The 19983-nt window shown below is 40.0% G+C and overlaps 1 protein-coding gene across 1 annotated transcript; it reads left to right on the top strand.

Annotated features, from left to right (window-relative positions):
* Positions 1-12323: 12323 nt before the first annotated feature.
* Positions 12324-14594, top strand: LOC141789023 (proproteinase E-like). Its single transcript, XM_074668286.1, has 8 exons — positions 12324-12366; positions 12459-12547; positions 12621-12718; positions 12850-12978; positions 13209-13345; positions 14103-14245; positions 14338-14490; positions 14577-14594. The coding sequence occupies exons 1-8, from the start codon at positions 12324-12326 to the stop codon at positions 14592-14594; spliced, it is 810 nt and encodes a 269-aa protein (XP_074524387.1).
* The last annotated feature ends 5389 nt before the right edge of the window (positions 14595-19983 follow it).

The following is a 19983-nucleotide window of genomic DNA, read 5'->3' as shown; positions in this document are numbered from 1 at the left end:
TTAAAAAGTTTTCTTTCTTTTCATGTGTAGATAGATAGATGGATGATGGCTCGATGACTAATGGTTGTATGTAACTTGATCTGTGCAGCATCTTTTATAGCAAGAGCTTATATTGTGCTATGGGAAGAAATGGGAAGAACTAAGGGCAATAAAAAGAAATCAAACAAATAAAATCAGTAAAAAGTTCTACATTTAAAATAAATAAATAAATAAATAAATAGAGCAAAATAAATCAAATAAAAGGTGAAGTCCACGAGGGCTCCTGCAACCAACACCCTAGCAAAAAAGGGAAACAGAAAGAAAGACCAGCAAACCTTTCAAAAACAAGAAGTATTAGATAAGAATGCCACACACTTAACTGAAATACTGAGTCATCAACAGGTCTCTCTCTGTGTTTGATGATGCATGGAAGAAGAAAAAAAAAATCCTCCTCAAAGCATCATGAAGACATCTAGCACTGTGTCAGATAATCAAACCTTGTGATCGTACAAGCAGCTGACAGAAGCATTTGAGTTCATCACCCAGGGAGCATGAATATCTGTGAAATATATCTGAACAAATGCCAAAGCCATTCTTTTATTAGCTGTAGCGATATTTCAGTCTGGATCAACGTGATGACAGACATCTGAGACGTTTCCTGCCAGCATGACGAAACCAACAGTTTTTCAAAGATCTTAATATGCATGCTGAGAATTAAGGAATCTGTCTGAAGTGGAGCTGCATGTGGTTTTCTCATCTCATTTGAAGTCCAATAACAGCATTTGAGAGAAAAACAGCTCCATGATGACAGAGCAGGGCTATGAAATATGGAGGGATTATTTGTCCTTGTTATTGTCCATCAGTCAAAGACGAGAAACTTCAGCCGCTGCAGGAGAGGAGACAGAAGAGACACATCGTCCCTCCCAGTCCGGTCTTTGTCTGCCTCTTAACTTCTGCTGGCATCTCTGGATTTCTCTTTGAACGTTAAATTCAGTAGCATATTTCATTTCAGCTCTGCTAGGTTAGTGTTAGGCATTGAGCTGTCTAATTTAACCCGACAGTCAATTTAGGGGTCATTAGTGATCAGAAAGTTAGCGATTTAGCCTTATTATGTCGATTTCCTTTTGAAGTCGTCAACCCTGATTGCGGATCTGTTAGGTTCAATTAAACCTCACAATATCCAGGTGGCATTTAGAGGAACCACTGAAAGGTTAGTGCCACAGAGTGTTACTCCTAAATCTCACACATGAAGGGAGCTCATTTTCATCTGTCACTTCGGTTTTAAAAGTCGCAGCATCAAATTATGTTTCGTCTCTGTATCAAAGTCAAACGCCTCACAGCGACCCAGATCTGCTCCTCATGTGCTGAGATGCTCTCTTATTGTGAAAAACTGTGCTGGTTTCCACAATAAAAGACCAGGCTTCTGGTTTACAGCATCTTTAATGAAATGCTTCTATCATACCCGAGCCTGCAGCTGAACCCGTGTTTGATTTGTGAGTTAAAGGAGCACAGATAATCACAGGGCCTTCGTCTTTCATGACTAAAGCACTTTGTGTTTATGGGCTCGTGATGTTAGCCAGTGCAGCAGGCTAAACTGTTTTTAATTTGACCGACAAGGTTTCAGTTAGGCGGCAGAGGGGGAGAGGGGAGGAAGAGGAGGTAAAAACAAGGCAGCAATGAATCAAGCTGAAAGTATCACCACAGGAGCCCGGAGGTGACCAAATGGAGCCCATTAGCAGTAAAAAGAAATATTCAGAGTTTCTGAACTGGGCAGTGGGGGTTCAAGGTGTTAATGTTGGATCATCAGATGGTGAGAGGAGTAAAAAATGAAAACGGTTAAAGAAACTGAGGGATAAGAGAAACAGGCATCCTCCTGCTGCAGCTGCAGCTGCTTGGCCCACAGCAGTTCCTCTTTATTTGGGTTTAAGTTTCCTTCATCTATCAATGCCATTCGTCAGATTTCTTTGTTATGAATGAATCTCCTCTGTTCTCTACTTCTTGTTTGGTTGGCTTTAGGCTCCATGACTAAATACAGAGAAACTCACTTTGTAGTTTTCACCCTTCTGAAAATGATTTCTGCGATTAAACCAAGACATAAAAAAGGAAAACAAGCTTGGCTTTGATTTCAGCCTTCACAAAACCATGTTTAAATATCACTTAGGTGAGCCCCCAGTGACCCCAACCTGAGACCTGCAGCCATGTGTGTTAAAACGTGAAGTGATGTCTCAATCTTTAATAGAGAGATAACAGCAGTAATGTTTAACAGCCCTCCACTGCTTCATGGAAGAAATGAATTAAAATTGGACGCTTGTCTGATGTTAAAGTCTCATCGTGTAAAGCACTTAACCTCGGATGAAGCAGCATCCCACAGAGTAAGACTGTGCAGCAAGGTGTGAAATAGGACATTAGAGTAAAAATGACTCACTCAATTTTCAGGGCTGAATGAATGTTTTAAAAAGTAGTCCAAACTAACATCTGCGGCAATGATAAGATTAAATCTGCCCCATGTAACCTGATGGAGACCAGGGCCAGCAGGCTCTACACTGAGAGGATCGCATGTTTAAAAAGATTGAAAGCTACGTTTTTGCATGGAGAGACTAGCAGACATAATCATGTCTGACTGGAGCCTTCAGGCAGACTTCACTTTGCCTCCCCATCACCAGCAACAACTCTGAAAACATGAAGGGAGCAAGACAATCGGACAAAGGTGGCACAGGGAGCGCTGCTGCTAAACCAAAAGTCATTACAGAGGAATCATTAACAGGGAGGGTTTCCCTTTATGATTTCTTACTAATCAATCAATACCCACACTAATCCCTTAGTGTGGGTATTGATGAATTTTTGATACCAATGCCCTAATCAATTCTGCTCATCGATCCAGTTCTTTATCAATTGTCTTATCAATTCCCCCTGTGAATTCTTTTCTGTACCAAAAGTAGCTTTACAGGTTTCAGTGTCAATAACATTTTGTTGAGTTTATAAGTGCAGAATTGTGAAATTGGTCTCTGAATCTGGATATCTCTGGACTTAATTCAATAAAAATAAGTAAAAACCGCACGTCATGTGATGTGAATGTACTGTGATTTTTTTTTTCTATGTTATTGACTGAAGTAGGTGATCTAGTGTCTTAAAGTGGTAAAGTCAAGTAGAAATTGTTTGAGTTGTTTGGAACCTTGCCATACTTATGAAGCCAGCCATGAGCCTGCATGTAACTTTTCTTTCTTTCTGTGACATTTGGAGTTCTTAGTATTGTTTACTAAGAATAACTGTGATATGTATGCTAACTGCTAGCATATCAGTGCAGTTTACTGTTTACGTTAGCATCAAGCTAGCGCAATTTTGTTTATTTCATTTTTTGGTAAATAAGGAGATGTAAACCATGTTCAATGTATGGAATAGGAGTCTCTTGTGAAAGAGTAATTTATATTTGTTTGTGTGTTCAGTTCTTCAGTAAAACTTCAAGCTGAAAATCCTGAATCAGAGTTTTCTTGGGAAACTGTTATCCAACTAGTCGACGCAAGATACTCTGCTCTGGTGTAGTAAAAAGTATCACTAAGGGAATTGTTTAGCATGAAGGCTAACAATTTGGATCGACTGAAACATTTCTTATTCATTCCTAACAGGAATAGTTTTTTCATATCCATCCAAACAAATAATAACAAATAATATTCAAAGCAAGAAATAATTTACTTCCAGACAACATAAGAAAACTGTTTACAGAAAGAGAAGGAGGTTATAGTTTAAGAGGCGAGCTGAACTTTAAAATACACCATGCTAGGACAGCATTAAAAAGTATGTGTTTGTCAATATCAGGGGTTAAATTATGGAACAGTTTAACAGATGAATTAAAGAAAAGTAAAATCATAGGCATGTTTAAAAGAATATTTAAAACACAACTTTTAAATAAATATCGGGATGAAGAACAGCAGTTTGACCCAGGGCGGTAATGACAGAGTCAATTAAAAATAAACAAACAAACAAACAAAACATATACAGAAATTGAGTATTATATAAGAGAAATGTTATGCTGTGACTGTGTATGAAAAGTATAAATATGTAAAAGTTAAAATATCAATGTAGGAGGTGTGGATAAAAGGGGTAAGATTATATCAGTTTAACTTCTTCCTACTCCTTTTCGAGCATGTAGATCTGTAACACATGCAGGTTGTTGGTACAGTCTTCGTTTTCTTTTAATTTTTTATGGCGACAACCTATTTTCCGTTTTCTTTGCATGTTCAAAATAAAAAATTCATTCATTCATTCATCCCTAATGCAGTCAGCAAGTCTGGTGTGAAAGTTGAGGTTCATTTCTGCCTCTACTCTAAGCTCATTTCTTCTGTATTTTTTCACATCTAAAAACTTGTGAAAATTGACCAAACATCAAAGTACTGCTGGAAATCTCAGAGACCGTGACCGATGATAAGTTTAAGCTGTTATACCTGTGACTATTAACTCTGCATTCAGCAACATCCACAATTCATTAACTTTAAATCCTGCTCTCAGACATTGTTTCTGTCTTTATAGTTGGGCAAATCAGCGGGATTAGAGCTAAGTTTTCATTTTTCTGAAAAATTTAGTTTCAAATTGTTATTTGATGTCAAAAAGATGACTGACAGTTCAATTGGCCAATGAGGCTCCTGCTGCGTTTTGTGTTTGGTCATCAGTGTGAAAGACAAACAGCAAGAGAAAACATCAAACTCTAACACAAGTGTCACTGAACTTTCATAACCTTGAGTGTTGGCTTCAAATCAAGACATGAATGTGTTCCTCTGTGGACAGGACCCACCTGAGGCTCCACACGGCTAAACACTGAATTTTACTGTACAATTTGTGTTATAATCAGTGGAAACACTCCTGGATTATTTGGTTTAGTTTTATAATCCATTTTGTTTTATTTTGGTGCCTATTTGGTAATTTCCTTCAAACAAGTCCACCTTCAAAGAGTTTTTAAAAAGAGGAGCTAGTAGTCAGCTAGCTTAGGTTGGCACAAAGCCATGAGGCCAACAGCCAGTCTGGCACCATCCAAAATAAATAAAACTCTGGCTCTTATGAACCCTCAAACTAAAACATGGAAACCTGTGAGTTAAATTCTTCCAGAGTGACATTTTTAAAGCTAAGCTGATCAGATTCTGTCTTTGGGTTTATATTTTCCACTCAGAACTTAGAGATTTAGAAGTGTTTTGTTTATTTATTCATTTATTTTTTTGTTAAATGTCAGATATTTTACACTCCTCATTCAGCTCTTTGGAAAAGTACCATCAGTCACTGGTAAATGTGCAGCATGCATTCAACCCAATAATATCATGTTCACACCTCAGATTGTCCCTCTCTGGTGGTGAAAGGTGATATCATGGACTAACTCATGAAGCCGCATGTGGTACACATTCCTCAACCTACTTTTTTTTGCTTCTATTAAAGTCTGATATTCTTGCTCTCAGCGAGTGGAAACTGAATATCGTTCACTTGATGTGACAGAGCCGTAAAGTGTGATTTATGTTTCAAAGGTCTAATTGGCAGCATTTCCTCTGTCTCTAGGCTGCACCAGTCGGATATTTGACATATCTAAAAACCTTGGGAGAAATATACTTGGCCTTAAACGGCGCTGGCTGGTCTCAGATAATTTATCTTTGTCTCAAGCTTCCACTGAATAAAGAGCAGGCCTGCTTCTGCGGCTAACTGTATTTCTCTTTGGAGATATCGATTTACGCAGTTCAGCAGAACAATGTCTTGATGGAACATTTTTTACAGAGAAAAAGAAAAACAATAAAAAGGTTATGGATGCAGGCAGTTTAGGAATAGCTTGTATAATTTTACTCCAAACTATATTTTTTCCAGCCGTTTTATCATAAAATCTTAATATATTATGCTATAAAATGTCATGCACTGTAATATGATGCAAGCAGCTATCATTTCTTCAGGACATTTTTTACAGCAGAAGTAGACACTAACTGGAGATCGTATCTCTCCTGTGGCTCTGTGGTTTACAATTCTTGTGGTTCTCAAATGTCTCAACAACTGTAATTTGCTTCAGACATTCCTCTTCGGTTCTCCACAAACACTTCAGGCAGCAACATTAAATTCCAGTCGCTTAAAGACTTTGGCTATTGACCAATGACTGTAAAACTTTTAACATGTCCAAAAACCTGCTGTACTTTGTGCTCACCAGGAAAATATATGTACTGTTGGCATTTTTAGATGTGTACAGTATTATCAGGCTGTTATTGTAATAACAGAGTTTTAACCCCAATGCATGAAATACTTGATTTTGAGCCCTGCAACAATGGTGCTCAATTAAAAATGGTAAAAGTTATACCAAATAAAACCTGAGCTTTTTTTTTTTCATCTTTTTCCATCTTATCCGCGCATATGCGCACTTCCATGTGTTTCAATGAGACAGTCAGTCTGCTGCTGTCTGAGCTGCCCTCTTGCAGGGAAAATAAAACATTAACAAGGTTTATTCATTGAATTTTTTCAAGTTCGGCGGGCCAGATTAAAACATTAAACGGACCGCATGTGGCCCCCGGGCCGTAGTTTGCCCATGCCTGTACTAGACCCCAAACATCACTTTAACCATGAGAGGTAGAGGTAACAGCTACAATATTCAAAGATGAGACATTTGGCTCATTCCTGTTTCAATGTGAGTCAATGCCAAAGCCCTGTGAAGAAAAAGAGCTGAACGAGGACAGAAACAATCCTGCAGGAGTCCTCTTCACCTGGGCCCGTATTGAACAAGCATCTAAGGCTTAAAGTAGTACTTACTGACATCGTTCTCAGAAAAATCTTGGAGTTCCTTCCTCGGTAAAAAAAGTTATTCATGAAAAATTTTAGGCCTTTAGAGAGCTACTTGAGGCTGTGTTATGCTTTCAGACGCGTGAGATCCGCGCAAGAGAACGCATGATGATTTAATGCTTTTAACCCCGTGTTGGGTCTGTTGGTGTCCATTCCCACACTGCAGGGGGCGGTGTATCACAAACACACGCCTACCAGTGTACTAAACGGGATTGGGAGAATTTTGCCTTTGTTTACAATGTAACATATCTGTCCCCGAAATTTTTCTAGGTTCTTTTAACCGATTTCTCTTCTTTGCCGAGAGTGGCCGCAATTTCACGTCATGAGCTATTTACCACTGGGTAATCACGGTGATCTTTGTGTAAAGAGTCATACAGATCCCTGTTTTTCTGCATGTCAACTAAGAGGAGATCCCATTCTTCCGCACTCTTGTCCTCGCATCTCTGTTAGGCAGGTTAGAATTTTTCGAGCATGCGCGACGTGGAATTTTTCTGCATAAAGGGACCGTGTGAGGGGGCATTGGTGTGAAAGTGACGTCATTCGTCCCCACAAAGCCGTGCAGACCTGGCAGACGCGTCAAGCGTATATCAGCCGGGATTGCAGCACATACCAGTGCTTCTCACACTTGTAGCTGGTGCACACAAGAAGAGGGAACAAAGCATTGATCTGTCGGGCAATGCGCTCCCGAGTCTGTCTCATCTCTTGTGCCGTGACCTCGGGACCTAGTTTTCCTCTTCATCCTCTTTGATTCTCCTGCTCCTACTGGCTGAGCCCACAAGAGGCACTGCTCAGTCCACAGGGCTTTCTATTTTTTTGTTTTTGTTTTAATCCATTTCATTCGTTGTTTTTGTCATTCGGCTAAATCAAACCATGTTTAATAAGGATGCTAGCAATCACAGGAAGTGCTGACAGCTCAGTCTGTGTCCACCATAAAAATCAATCACATTGCGTTGTAACATTACCACCATGGACAGTAAACAGAGCAACAAGCAAATCAATATAATCTGCATGTTTGGACATTTTGAGGCTGTGTCACAGTTAATTTAATTTTTTCATCATCATGAGATAAAATTAGTGTTACTATCACACATTTCTTAACACAGTCCAAGTTATATGATCCATTCATTACACGAAGCACAGGGCCCTTTTTTTTTTTTTTTTTTTTGTCATTTACCTTTTTGTACCAACCAATCAGCTTTCAGTAGACTGTGTCATACCTAGCAACGGGGTCAACCACACCTCCTCACTAAGACAAAAGTTTCTGTCGCCTCCTTGCCCAGAGTTGCTCTCAGAAACTCCCTGAATCAGCTCTCTGAGAAGATTCTGAGAAGCTTTGCCCTGGTTTAACATTGACCATGACAACAAGCCTGTGCGTGAATCCAGTACCATCATCAAGTTTACAGGAGATACAACGGTGACTGGCCTCAATCCCACCCTATTTTTACAGCATTGTATGGCAACAGCTCTGGTGTCACACCACTGAGATTAAGTTCATGTTTTATACAGTCTGTGGTTAAAGCTTAGATCCTCTGTTATCTCCTTGACTTTTATCTCTTTGTGATCAAAGTGTAACAAAGTTAAAGAGCTGTAAAATCCAATGTTAGCATTTTAGATCCCATTATTATGATTTACACTTTCCATTGATTTTTTTCTCACACTGTTCGGCTTTATAGTCTCTTTCAGTGGTTATAAATGACCATTCCCTCCCATGTGACCTCCTGTAAACAGCATCACGTTTAATTCATTGTAAGCTGTAACTTTTGCTGCCTAATCCAAATTATTCACAGTTCTGTCACTGCTGTGTTATGCAAACATGCAGCACATGTCAGACCCATAAATCTTAATGCAGCGTCTGGAGCAGGGAATTATCTGAACACAGCAAGAAAACAAGCAAAGCCTTTTAGCTGTTGTGGCAGTATTGATTTGATTTGCTTTCTATACGTGAAATTTATAGATGCAGACCGTCTTCTCCGGAGAGTGATATTAGTTTCCCTCAGGAGGAAAGGATCCTGTCCGAGCTGGGCGTGAAGAATTGGCTCCAGACTCAGCAGCAGCAGCAGCAGCATGGGCCTCTTTGTGAACGTATAACATGTTATTAAAGCAGAGAAAGTTGTTACAGGACTGTTTCTCTTGATGCTTACCCAAAGCTATCCAGTTCTGTGGTCACAGGAAGAACATTTATTTCTCACATTTCTCGGAGCAGTGAGGCAGCTGACGACACTAAACCCTCGTCTCAGTTTCTCCGCGCTCTCCTGCCTTACTGTCTATAAAATGCCACCTCAGCTGCTCTCCATTCAGAGCGCCAGCAGTTTGTTTCACTGGAGGAACAGTTTGTTCTGAAGGACCATGCTGAGAGGCGCAGCTTTCTATGCAAATTTTTTTTTTAAAGTTGTGAATTATTGATTAACCTGGGAAAACGATGTTTGTTTTGTTGTGATATTCAAGGAGCTGCTGCTGGTGTGTTTGCACAAATCTTCCCAGAGAGCACTGTTTGAAGTTAGCAGCATACTGAGGTCCCTCCATGTATACTTCATACCAGTGAAGATATGATGTACGTAATTCTGCAAATGGAAATGTAAAATGCAAGGAATAGCTTGATAGCATCTTAAACTGGGCATACACTGTGTGATTGTTGGCTCGTTTTGAGCCACTCGTGTGACTATTTTTGAGATCGGGATGAATTTCAGCTCAACTGTGTGTCGTGCTTCGTGTAGTATATGTGGGGTAACAAGGAGAGATTTATACCTCACGATGTGCTCCCGATCACAAATTCGCTGATCACAAGAAAATCAAACATGTTTGAAATCCTGGTCTCTCCTTGTGAAGGTATCACACAGTAGAAGCAGTGCCACGAGCCGACTTGCCTCCACCTCTTGCACAGACCGTGCGCGATCTCTGAAGTGACGCCTAAAGTTGATCTAAAGTTTAATTACCTGTCGCTGTTTACCTCTTGTTCTCACTGAAGAATTGAGAGACCATATTTCCTACATCTGCCCAGCCAATTGCCAGTCCATACAGGTCTTCTTTTTTTCTTCTTCTTCTTTCTTCTTATTTTTTTATCTCTTCACAAAGACTGGCACAAATTGCCAAGGCAGTGCACTTGTTTTTTATTGGGCATCTTTGGTGTGCATCTCCCACTTCTGTTTTTTTTCTTCTCCTCCTTTTGACGTTGCAGAGCTGGATACAAGAGTTCAGCTCCCTCCCTAGAAGAAGGAGGACATAGAACACGACATGTGGACGTATAGTGTGAGCAGTGAAGTCATGTCACAGCATCTGGTTGTATAGTATGTGGACATGATTTAAAGGCTGTGAACTTTTGAACTCAGGGATCAGTCATCAAGTTTGAGATGGAGCTGAGTCAAACAAATTAAAATATCACACAGCGCATGGATGCTCAGGGATGTTTGGCAACTAGTTTCTTAGTTACTCAAACCAAAATTTACATTTTGATAAGCCAACTACTTTGAAGATTAGAATTATGTAAGAAAGTTTAAATGCAGTCAACGATATGTGTTCACATTGGGCAACATTTGAATGTTAAAAGACAGGGGGATTTACATGTTAAGGACCAATTCAAAGAAAATTAAAGTTTCACTTTGTCCACAGGGGGCGCTGAAACAACACAACCAGAAAAGTCCTCACATTAGCTTTAAATGCATTATCACACCTGCAGTTTGGGGGCTTTTAAAGTATAGCTTGGATACATCCATAGTTCCCAAAGTTCATCTTTGTCTTCAATTCGTCTTTTTTTTAAAATCTAGTTCTGTTTCTTGGGAGGCAAGATGAGGTCAAAGTTTAGGTACAGGTAAACTTCAGGCAGGAGAAAGACCTTCTGAATCTATTTAGAGTTTAAAAAATGCACACTCAAAGAGCCCTCGTTGGAGCTGGAAATGTAATTTAAAAAAAATTGTAGTAAAACCAGGGACTATATTAGCTTACAGATATGTCAGAGCACCGGGCTGATGATAGCACTACATATAGCCGACTACCACTACAACATTTGCTTGTTGACACCATAGATTGTTTAAAACATGGACGAAGCATCCATGACGTCACCCATCTGTACCTGAAACTGTGAAATGAAGCCAATCCGCGGACGCAGCCACATTGGCTTTGACGCCGACTTTGAGTTTTTCTTCGAGCAGCTACAGGGCGCCCAGCGGTCACGTGACTTGAGCTGTGCCTCTGATTGGAAAATCAAACAATCCTAATAACTTCTAAACCGCAGAGATAGAAAAAAATGTACTCACCGTTCAGTGTGTACCGATAGTGAAATCAGCGTTTTAGACAAGAGGCAACCTCCGGTCTAAGAATATGAGACAATGCGGAAGTGCTAAAATCTGCTGTTTCTCAAGTGTTCGCTTGAGGCTGGCTGCGGAAGTACCAGAAGTCACATACACACCAAGCCTAAAAAAGCTGTTTTTAAAGCAGAAATTAACCTATTTACAGCCTGGTTCAAAAAACGTCTCCTGTCTGAGTCGCTAATTTTACTACCGGCACACACTGTACGGGGGGGGGAATTTTTTTCTAACTTGGCCGTTCAGAGGATATTAAGATCCCGAGTTCCCCTAGTAAGAGGCACACCTGAGACCGACAGGCGCCCGATGGCTGTACGCGAAGCCCTTGCCACTACCAATATGGCCGCTATAGCCGATGTGCTTCATTTTCCGTTTCAGAAACAGACGGGTGACTTCGGTGAGACTACATCCATGTTTTATACAGTCTATGGTTTTAGACCCAAGCCGTTTTTTGAACCAGGCTGTAAATATGATTTTTAATGCTGTAAAAGTCTGTTTTTTTGGCTGGGTGTGTACGTGCCTTCGGTCTTTCTGCAGCCAGCCCCAAGCAGATTATCAACGAACAGCGACTTCTAGCACTTCTCCATTGTCTTCATTTTTACTAACCAGATGTTGCCCCTTGAATAAAACCCATAATGTAATAACTGTTTGCCCAAAATGTATCATTTTGGGTTGTTACATTTCAGGTTGTTGTTAGGTTGTTGTTAAAGCTCTAGCAGCTTTAATGAAGAATGGACTGACAGATATGCATTTACGGTGCCAATGTTTAGAAATGCTGGGGGGGGGACTATCTACTGCTTATTAATGTTTCCTGCAGCTTTATTAAAAACTTTGGTATATGATACTCTTCTGTTTCTAGCTTACTTTTGTAAAAACTACTTGATTCAATCAAGTCTTGTGTTATTGCTGTCTGTTGTTATTTTTTATTCTCCATGCTTTGATGAATTTCTCTAAATAGCTCAATAAATAAACTTTCATTAGCTTTTTTTCAATTATTCATACAGACACACATCACACATGTAAGCAAACACTGACAGGTGGGAGGGTCAGTCTGACTGGCTGACATGTGACATAACCTGCATTTTTCCAGACATGCAAGAATCAGCTCAGAGTCCTGGCAGAGAAACTTTGCATCTGTTGAACAGGAAGTTCTTCCCAGCCTGATAACAAAGTTCAGCATGTCTAATCAGACTCACTGAGGAGGTATAAGAGAGTGGAGCTGAGCCATGAGAGGTGTCTGTGTTTACAGCCGACATCATGCTGCCCACTCTGGTCCTCCTGCTGCTGCAGCTAGCATATGGTGGGTGTTGTGTTATCATACTCTGATGTCAGTCACTTTAAAACGCAAAGAAAAATCATGTTCTTATAGAATGTATCATGGTATGTTTGTAGTTTTCGGGTGTGGTACTCCTGCCGTCCAACCTGACATCGGCAGGGTGGTGAATGGAGAGGATGCTCGCCCCCACAGCTGGCCCTGGCAGGTACTGAAACCTCACACACACTATACGAACTGTCCCTGATTTAAAGCATACTTATCACTCTTGTGCTGCTCAGATCTCCCTGCAGGTGAAGCACGGCAGTCGTTACCATCACATCTGTGGAGGTACCCTGATTGCACCTCGCTGGGTGCTGACTGCTGGACACTGCATCTTGTAACTAACAAAAAAACTTTGATTTATTGAAGCAAAAGGGAAAAAAAGTTTGGATGGATTAAAGGAGAGTTCATATTTGTTGACACAGTATAACTGAAGTGTTTGAAGGAGATAACGTGAGTGCATTGCAGGCCTGGAAATGTGCACCGTGTGGTCCTGGGAGAGCACAGCATGAGTCAGCAGGAGGGCACCGAGCAGATCAGAGATGTTCTGCGGATCGTCGTGCACCCACAGTGGGACATTAACTTCATAGCTCGCGGGTGAGTTTATTTCAAATTGTAAACTTTTTTTATGAACATTTATAAATAACCTTGTTTCTGAATCAGCACCAACAGCTTGAATTCTGTCTGCTATTCAGACTATTTAATTCCAGTAGACACAGGATAAAGAAAGTAAAAGTCAGGTGAATCAAGGGTGGTGACACCAGTTTTACAATCAAGAAAACAGCCGAATAACTGATCTTTGAAAGAGTGTGATCATTTCCTCTCAGGAACGACATGGCCCTGCTGAAGCTGGATAAGAGTCCCATCATGAGTGACAGCGTTAGCGTGGCCTGTCTGCCTGAGGCTGGAGAGATCCCCGCACACGGAGCTCAGTGCTACATCTCCGGCTGGGGAAACCTCTACAGTTGAGTCAACACTGTCCTTTCTGCTTTTTTCCTGTCTGCACTTACAACATGTCACTCTTTCACATGACATAAAGCATGCTGTGAAAGTCACATTTTAAACATGTATACGTTTTTTGTAAGTGGCTCATCGCAGTACACGATAACTAACAACGCCACAGACCACATTTTGATGACTGTTTTAGAACTTTAACTAATACTGTGTGAAAAGAGACAGACGTGCAGATATCTTTGCTGTTCTGGGATTGCTATGGTGAATTTTCAAAGATATCACTTGTTGGGTACTTGAATTTGTTTACCTTGAGTGCAAACACACTTGAGGGCTGGCAGAAAAAAGTCTGGATAAAGGCTCAGAGAAAATTTGGGTTGAGGAATTTGAAAAGTTGATAACTGGCCAATAGCAAAATCTGCAGATCTTGAAAAATATGGTCCTTTAAAATTCATAAAATGAAGAGTTGTAATTTGAAATTCAGTAGTTGCATAACAATTACCAATCCCTCTCTGTTAATGTGAAGTTAAGTTAACACTAACTTAGCATGTACAACACTGCACACAGAAGACAAATTTAACAGCACTTTCACAAGATACAAAACCATGTTTTGTCGGGGATCAATAAAGTATATTTTATCTTTATCTTTATCTTTATGTTGATAAGCAGGTTGGTGGATAATGTGTGGTTAGATATTTTAGCTGATTGGAACGTGGTTAGAGCAGGTTCTGATACACAATCCACCTGCTCTGCTCTGTCCTGTGTCTCAGGTCACGGTCCCATGCCTGATAAGCTGCAGCAGGCCCTGCTGCCCGTGGTGGGGTACAGCCAGTGCAGCCAAAGCGACTGGTGGGGCGGCAACGTGAAGGAAACCATGGTCTGTGCAGGAGGAGACATCAAAGCTGGATGCAACGTGAGTGAGAGAGCAGCTCCTATACCTATCAGACATTAACTACCTGCTGAGCCTGGTTCGTTAAAACCTGTGTGTTCCTGTGTGCCCCTCAGGGAGACTCTGGAGGTCCTCTGAACTGTCAGGGTCAGGACGGCAGGTGGTACGTCCAGGGTGTGACCAGCTTTGTCTCTGCACGTAACTGCAACGAAGTGAAGAAGCCCACTGTGTTCACCCGCACCTCCGCCTTCACAGACTGGCTGAGTGAGGTGAGTCCTCCATGTGATCAGCTCTCAAACATGTGTGATGTATAGAGCACTTTATTTATCTGAGGAATCATTGTTTTTATTTTCAGGTCATGCTGAAATACTGAGGAACTCCACCAATACTTCTCCTGATAAAAATACATTTGAAAAACTGTCATACAAAAGAATAAACATTTGTGTGTCTTAAGTTTGCCTCTGTTTGAAATTCTTTGACCTCCAGGTTTCTGAAGGAATCATGGAGCAGGTTTTTAAAGAGGGGGGTACTGTGTCCTTTTGTTTCCTCTCTTTTTTGCTTCTCTTTGGGAACACTGTCCCTCTGGTACACTGGGAATAGCTTTACCTTATTTGCAGCCCCCCCCCCTCCCAAAAAAACAAAAAAACAATTAATAAAACCCCACTCGTGTCTCAGAAAACTCTTATTTTAGCCTCTGTCTAAAATGCTTCATCTCAGCTGCTGTCTCTTTAAGGCCCTCCATTTCACAAACCCTCATCCCTCTAATTTGCCAGCACTTTGATGGCCTATTGGGGGCAGACCTTGGTGTTTTCAAAATGTCCTGAACCAGTTAGGAGATCCCTATGTGATGACCTAATCGTTTTTCTTCAAGTCTTGTGAAGATCTCGTGCTGTTTTTTAGACAAATCATTTGGCAGTTTACGAATGATTTAGTGATTTATACAACATGAATATGAGGAGATTTGAAAACACACCTTTCGGCACTGTTACTTTATATCCATGTTTAAAATATGGGAAAGCAGGAGACCCCCTCTTTAAGGTATGTATTTCACATCAGCATTATATATTTTTTAACATCTACACTTACATTTGCATAGAGGGTGCAGGTGCCTCTTCAAATCTAAACCCGGGTCTTTAAGGAGAGGACAGAAAAGGTGTTTCAGCTCCATCAAACAGCTTAGCACCTCTGCATATTTCTTCTCTCCCGCTGTGTGATAAGAGGAGTGAGAAATGTCTGCCCATCAGTGTGAGTGCAGGACTTATGAACCAGTGTCTCCTATCAATCATCACCAAGGTCGACAGAGCGTCTGCACGTCTGTCTGACGCAGACAGGTGGAGCTGACAGGTAGAGCTGAGCTGGAGGGCAGCAGCTCTCCTCATCAGATAAACTGCAGCTGTAGGTTACCTTGATGCACGACCTCAGCACACTCACACTTCTGACTGATACACGCCAGTTTGTGACTAAAGGCTGAACCATTTTTAGCAAAGTGATAACTCTCAGTTATGAGCACACAACTTTAACTCAGTTTGTCGTTTATTGTCCAGAAGGTGAGCAGACTGTTTAGCTCAGAATAACTGCTGCACGTGAGTTGGAATGAACATTATCACAAACATCTGTCACTCTCCTGTTTCTTTCTGACAGTCCTGCTCCAGTGTCCACTCCAAACCAAAATTAAGATTAAAGGATGAGGTTCCTTCATTCAAAGCTGAACAGATATGACACAGGAATGTTGTGCAGATGTTTAACCACTGAATTTTTTCCTTTTTGACACCATCAGAATTTAAGGGTGTGACAACATTACAGAAGGGTGTTTTTAGAAAGGGACCTCTAATTATGAGCAGTTTTCATTTCCATCTACTTATAGTTTAAACTAATTTTCGGTGTCCACCCACACAGTTATGAATGTATCACTTTTTTCAAAATACAACTTTTATACAAAAAAGAAAATCAAACTGTGTTTCTGTGTCCTGTATGACAGAGGAACACCTCTAAAGGTGTCACTCTCCACTTCACTACCCAAACATTAAGAGCTGTTTATGTGCGATATGTGTGAAACCAAACAGTGCTGAGCTGAGTTCAGTCTGCTCACTGACTTTTATCTGTCCCCATCTGCTGGTTCATGTGTGAACGTGCTCACAGCAGACAGCATCACAGCAGCTCCATCCAGTGGACGGAGACAAAGATGGAGCAAAGTGGTGCCAGGACTGCTGGGATCTCTAACACCTCTACTATATGAAAAACTACAGACAATGAAACATTAATCACTGTCAAGAAATTAACATGTCTGCCTGCACTACTCCAGCTTCTGCCAGTTTCCTCTGCTGTCTTTTTATACCTTTGTTTTTGAGTTTCAAGACTCTGGCTCACAGAGGAGGTGGGAGGCCTTTTTTTCAGTGTAGCTGCAGATAATGTTCCTGATGAGATGTTCCTAAAACAGAACATCAAATAAGGAAATAAAATACAGATGCTGCGTAGCTCGTAAATTTTATCAGTCTTTATTAAGGACAACAAATATTACTATAATTAGCATGTGAGGATTAACCCCATCATGCCTGGTGTTTGCTGCAATAAGACACTGTAAGGTTAAAGTCAATGCAGTAGGTAACCAAAAACCAAAAGTAAAACTTCATTTCTCTGTGGACATTTTAAATGTTCATGATATTGGAAATATTAAATTTCTCCTTGAAAACACTTTTTTGAACTGATCATTTTAATGAAACATATTTATAACGACAGTGACTCATGTTGTCAGTGTGACCGATGACACTTCTCTGTTTAGACTTATCAGCATGAATATTACAAGTTTTTTATACTACAGAAAAAAGACAGACCAGCAGAATTCAACTTGTGGAAAAGCGAAACCACTGAACAAGATTAAGGCCACTTAAAAAAAAAAAAAAAAAAAAAAACCTGCAATGTTTTATTTTATTATTATTTTTGTTGTTGTTGTTGTTTTTGTATTTTAATAATTTTTTGGGCTGTATTCAGAACTGGTGCAACTGCTTTTTTAATGTATTTATTATTATTATTATTATTATTATTATTATTATTATTATTATTATTATTATTATTATTATTATTATTAGCGAAAAATCACATCATTACCCTGATTCACATCTCATTCTTCATCTTTGTTTTTGTGACTATGATTTAAAATGACTTGCGCTGCCACTGTCTTTTCCTCGGGTCTGACAGTTTGACATTTTTTTTTAGAAATTTATCATCAGTATTCTGATTCATTTCTCTAAAGTTAATGAAAAAAAAGGAACAACTCTGTGGGATCCGTGCCCACTGAAGCTTGTGTTGTTGCACTGGCAGCGAAATGTAACAGCCCTTCTCCACAGCACTCTGATGCTTGGTAACAGAAGTTGCACTGACTGAAGTCTGTTTTTAACTTCTCTGAAAGCTTCAGCATTATTGCTAATAAAAATGAAAGGGATCCTGATTTTTTTTTTATTTTTTTTAATGAAGTGATCATATGTGTCTTCCGTACATTTAGGATTGTGGTAACACGTCATATAGACTGCACACTATACAGCATTATTTCAGCTATTGTCAGTTTGTATCAAGAGTTTTTTTTTTTTTTTTTTTTTTTTTTACAGATTAACTTTTTTTGTAATAAATACAACAAATATACATTCAGTTAGAGTTTGTTTCTTTTTCCTTATTGTGTTGAATAGTCATCTGAATTCTGTGTCTTGGGGTGCTGCTGGTCTTAATGCCATTAATAAAATGCTACTTTATCAAGATGTTTGAGGATTATGTTGACAGTGTGCATTTTTTTTACATTGGAGATTAAAAAAAAAAAAAAAAAAAACAATTGTGAAAAAAATTAAATACTTTAAATGTAGATTATGTGTTAAGATGGCTTCTCTTCGGGAGGACCTCTACTGCTGACATCCAAATGTTGATGCTGGATCAAAATGATCTATATTACACATACAAACACTTGAGATAGCATGAACGACAGTTCAAGGTAACTGATTATTGTTTTGATAACAAAAGAATAACTTTTGTATATAAAGAGTTCCAGATACATTGGAGTTAAAAAAGAAAGCATTAAAATGTCTCTGTGCACAGATGAAATATAAGTTTGATTGTAGCTCATCAGTCCTCTAAATGATGAAAGCTGTTGCACTCCTGCATAAGGTCGGAAAACTGCAGGCTGTGCAGCAGCTTTATCTCTAACACAGTGACATGATTTGCTGATCTGTTAATGATTACTCCTTCACTGTGTCAGTATCTCAAAGGTCATGAGACCCTCTGCTCCACCTCTGTGCTCCAAAGAACAATAACATGTATGTAACAGGCTGTACAGACGGACAGAAGCCAAGTCCTGAACACTGTACATAGACTGTCACTGAGTGTAATTTTGCTCTGTTACTATCTGCCTCTGATAAGCTGCGTAAAATAATGCACCACCTTCTCTGTGAGACTGTGTGTCCAGGTGGAGGCAGCAGGGTCACACTGAGCTCAGCAGAAACATCTCGAAACACAAAAGCATCTGAGCACAGAGAGGTCTTTCCCTTATTTCACCATGACCAAGAGGGGCTTTCTGTGCTGCCGAAGATCAAGGCCAAGACGAGATTCAGTCATCTCAGGAGGAGTGACCAACACTTACAAATCAAACCCCACAGGATAAAATCCTTCAGCTGTGAGCAGAAACAAAAAGATAAAGCTCAGGGACTGCTAAAGGGATGTGAAGGAGTTATGAAAGGAGGGACACAGCAGGGTCGAAATAAAAGCTCTGAACTCCGTCAGTCAGAGCCACGTTCAAAGCAGGGACAGATTATTTTTTCAAAGACTGAATTTAAACATAAGGCTGCAGATACAGAACACAAACACATTTTTCTTTGACTTTCAGCTCATGAAGGTAATTATTCATGCAACATTATCAGAGACAGTCCTCTTTATTTATCCTCCAGATGTAGACTGACCATGACGTCACAGGTCATTCAGCTGGGATTTAAAAGAGGCGGTTGGTGTGAGTTTGAGAACAAAATACTGAACACAACCATCATAAAATCAATATAACAAATGATCAATACCCAGTTTTTTATAACTGTTTGAGTCAGATTCATCATCCAGCAAACAACTCATATAAAATAGAAATATTCATGATTGGTTATATCTTATTTTTTCCTGTTGATTCTCTTTTTTCTCTATGGGGAGAATTTGTGTCTGACAGAAAGTCTGTAAAGTCTGAGGGAAATAAAAAGTAAGGCTGAAAGTTAATCTGCAGGTAACTTCACTGCTGCTTTCAAGAATTGATTAAGATGAGTTATACCTCACTCCATGCTTGACCTTCAACATTTGAGGGTCATACAACAACAGTTAGTAGCACGTTGCAATAGCACCTTATAAATGTGATGTGCTGTCTTTTTTGTGATGTCACACATTGAAGTTGCAGCTCTGCATTTCCTCTGTTATTGTGTTTCAGTGTATGCACATACACAGGTTTGTGTCTAAGTGGATCATGAAGCAAAGAGGGGGCGGAGGATTGTTTCTTCCCCCAAATGTGGGCCCTCCTGGAGAAGTTTGGAAGCCAGAGTGTCTTCTCTAGCTGAGGGGAACCATAGACTGTATAAATCGTGAACCTAGTCTCTGCAACGTCACCTGTCACCCAATAGTGAAATGAGCATTCCAGGGCCACTTTAGCAGAAAGGGCACTAACACACTGATATAGAAACTACTGAAGTGATGACCATGTTTTACTACATGGTAGCTTGTTACCATCTGTAGCCAGCATTGCCCAAAGATAC

The sequence above is a fragment of the Halichoeres trimaculatus genome, unplaced genomic scaffold (genome assembly GCF_033239565.1).
Source record: "Halichoeres trimaculatus isolate MK-OKI-2021-1 unplaced genomic scaffold, fHalTri1.1 fHalTri1_scaffold_4, whole genome shotgun sequence".
Classification (NCBI taxonomy): domain Eukaryota; kingdom Metazoa; phylum Chordata; class Actinopteri; order Labriformes; family Labridae; genus Halichoeres; species Halichoeres trimaculatus.
Note: the sequence above shows the minus strand (reverse complement) of the source record. Positions and strands in the feature narration are given on the sequence as shown.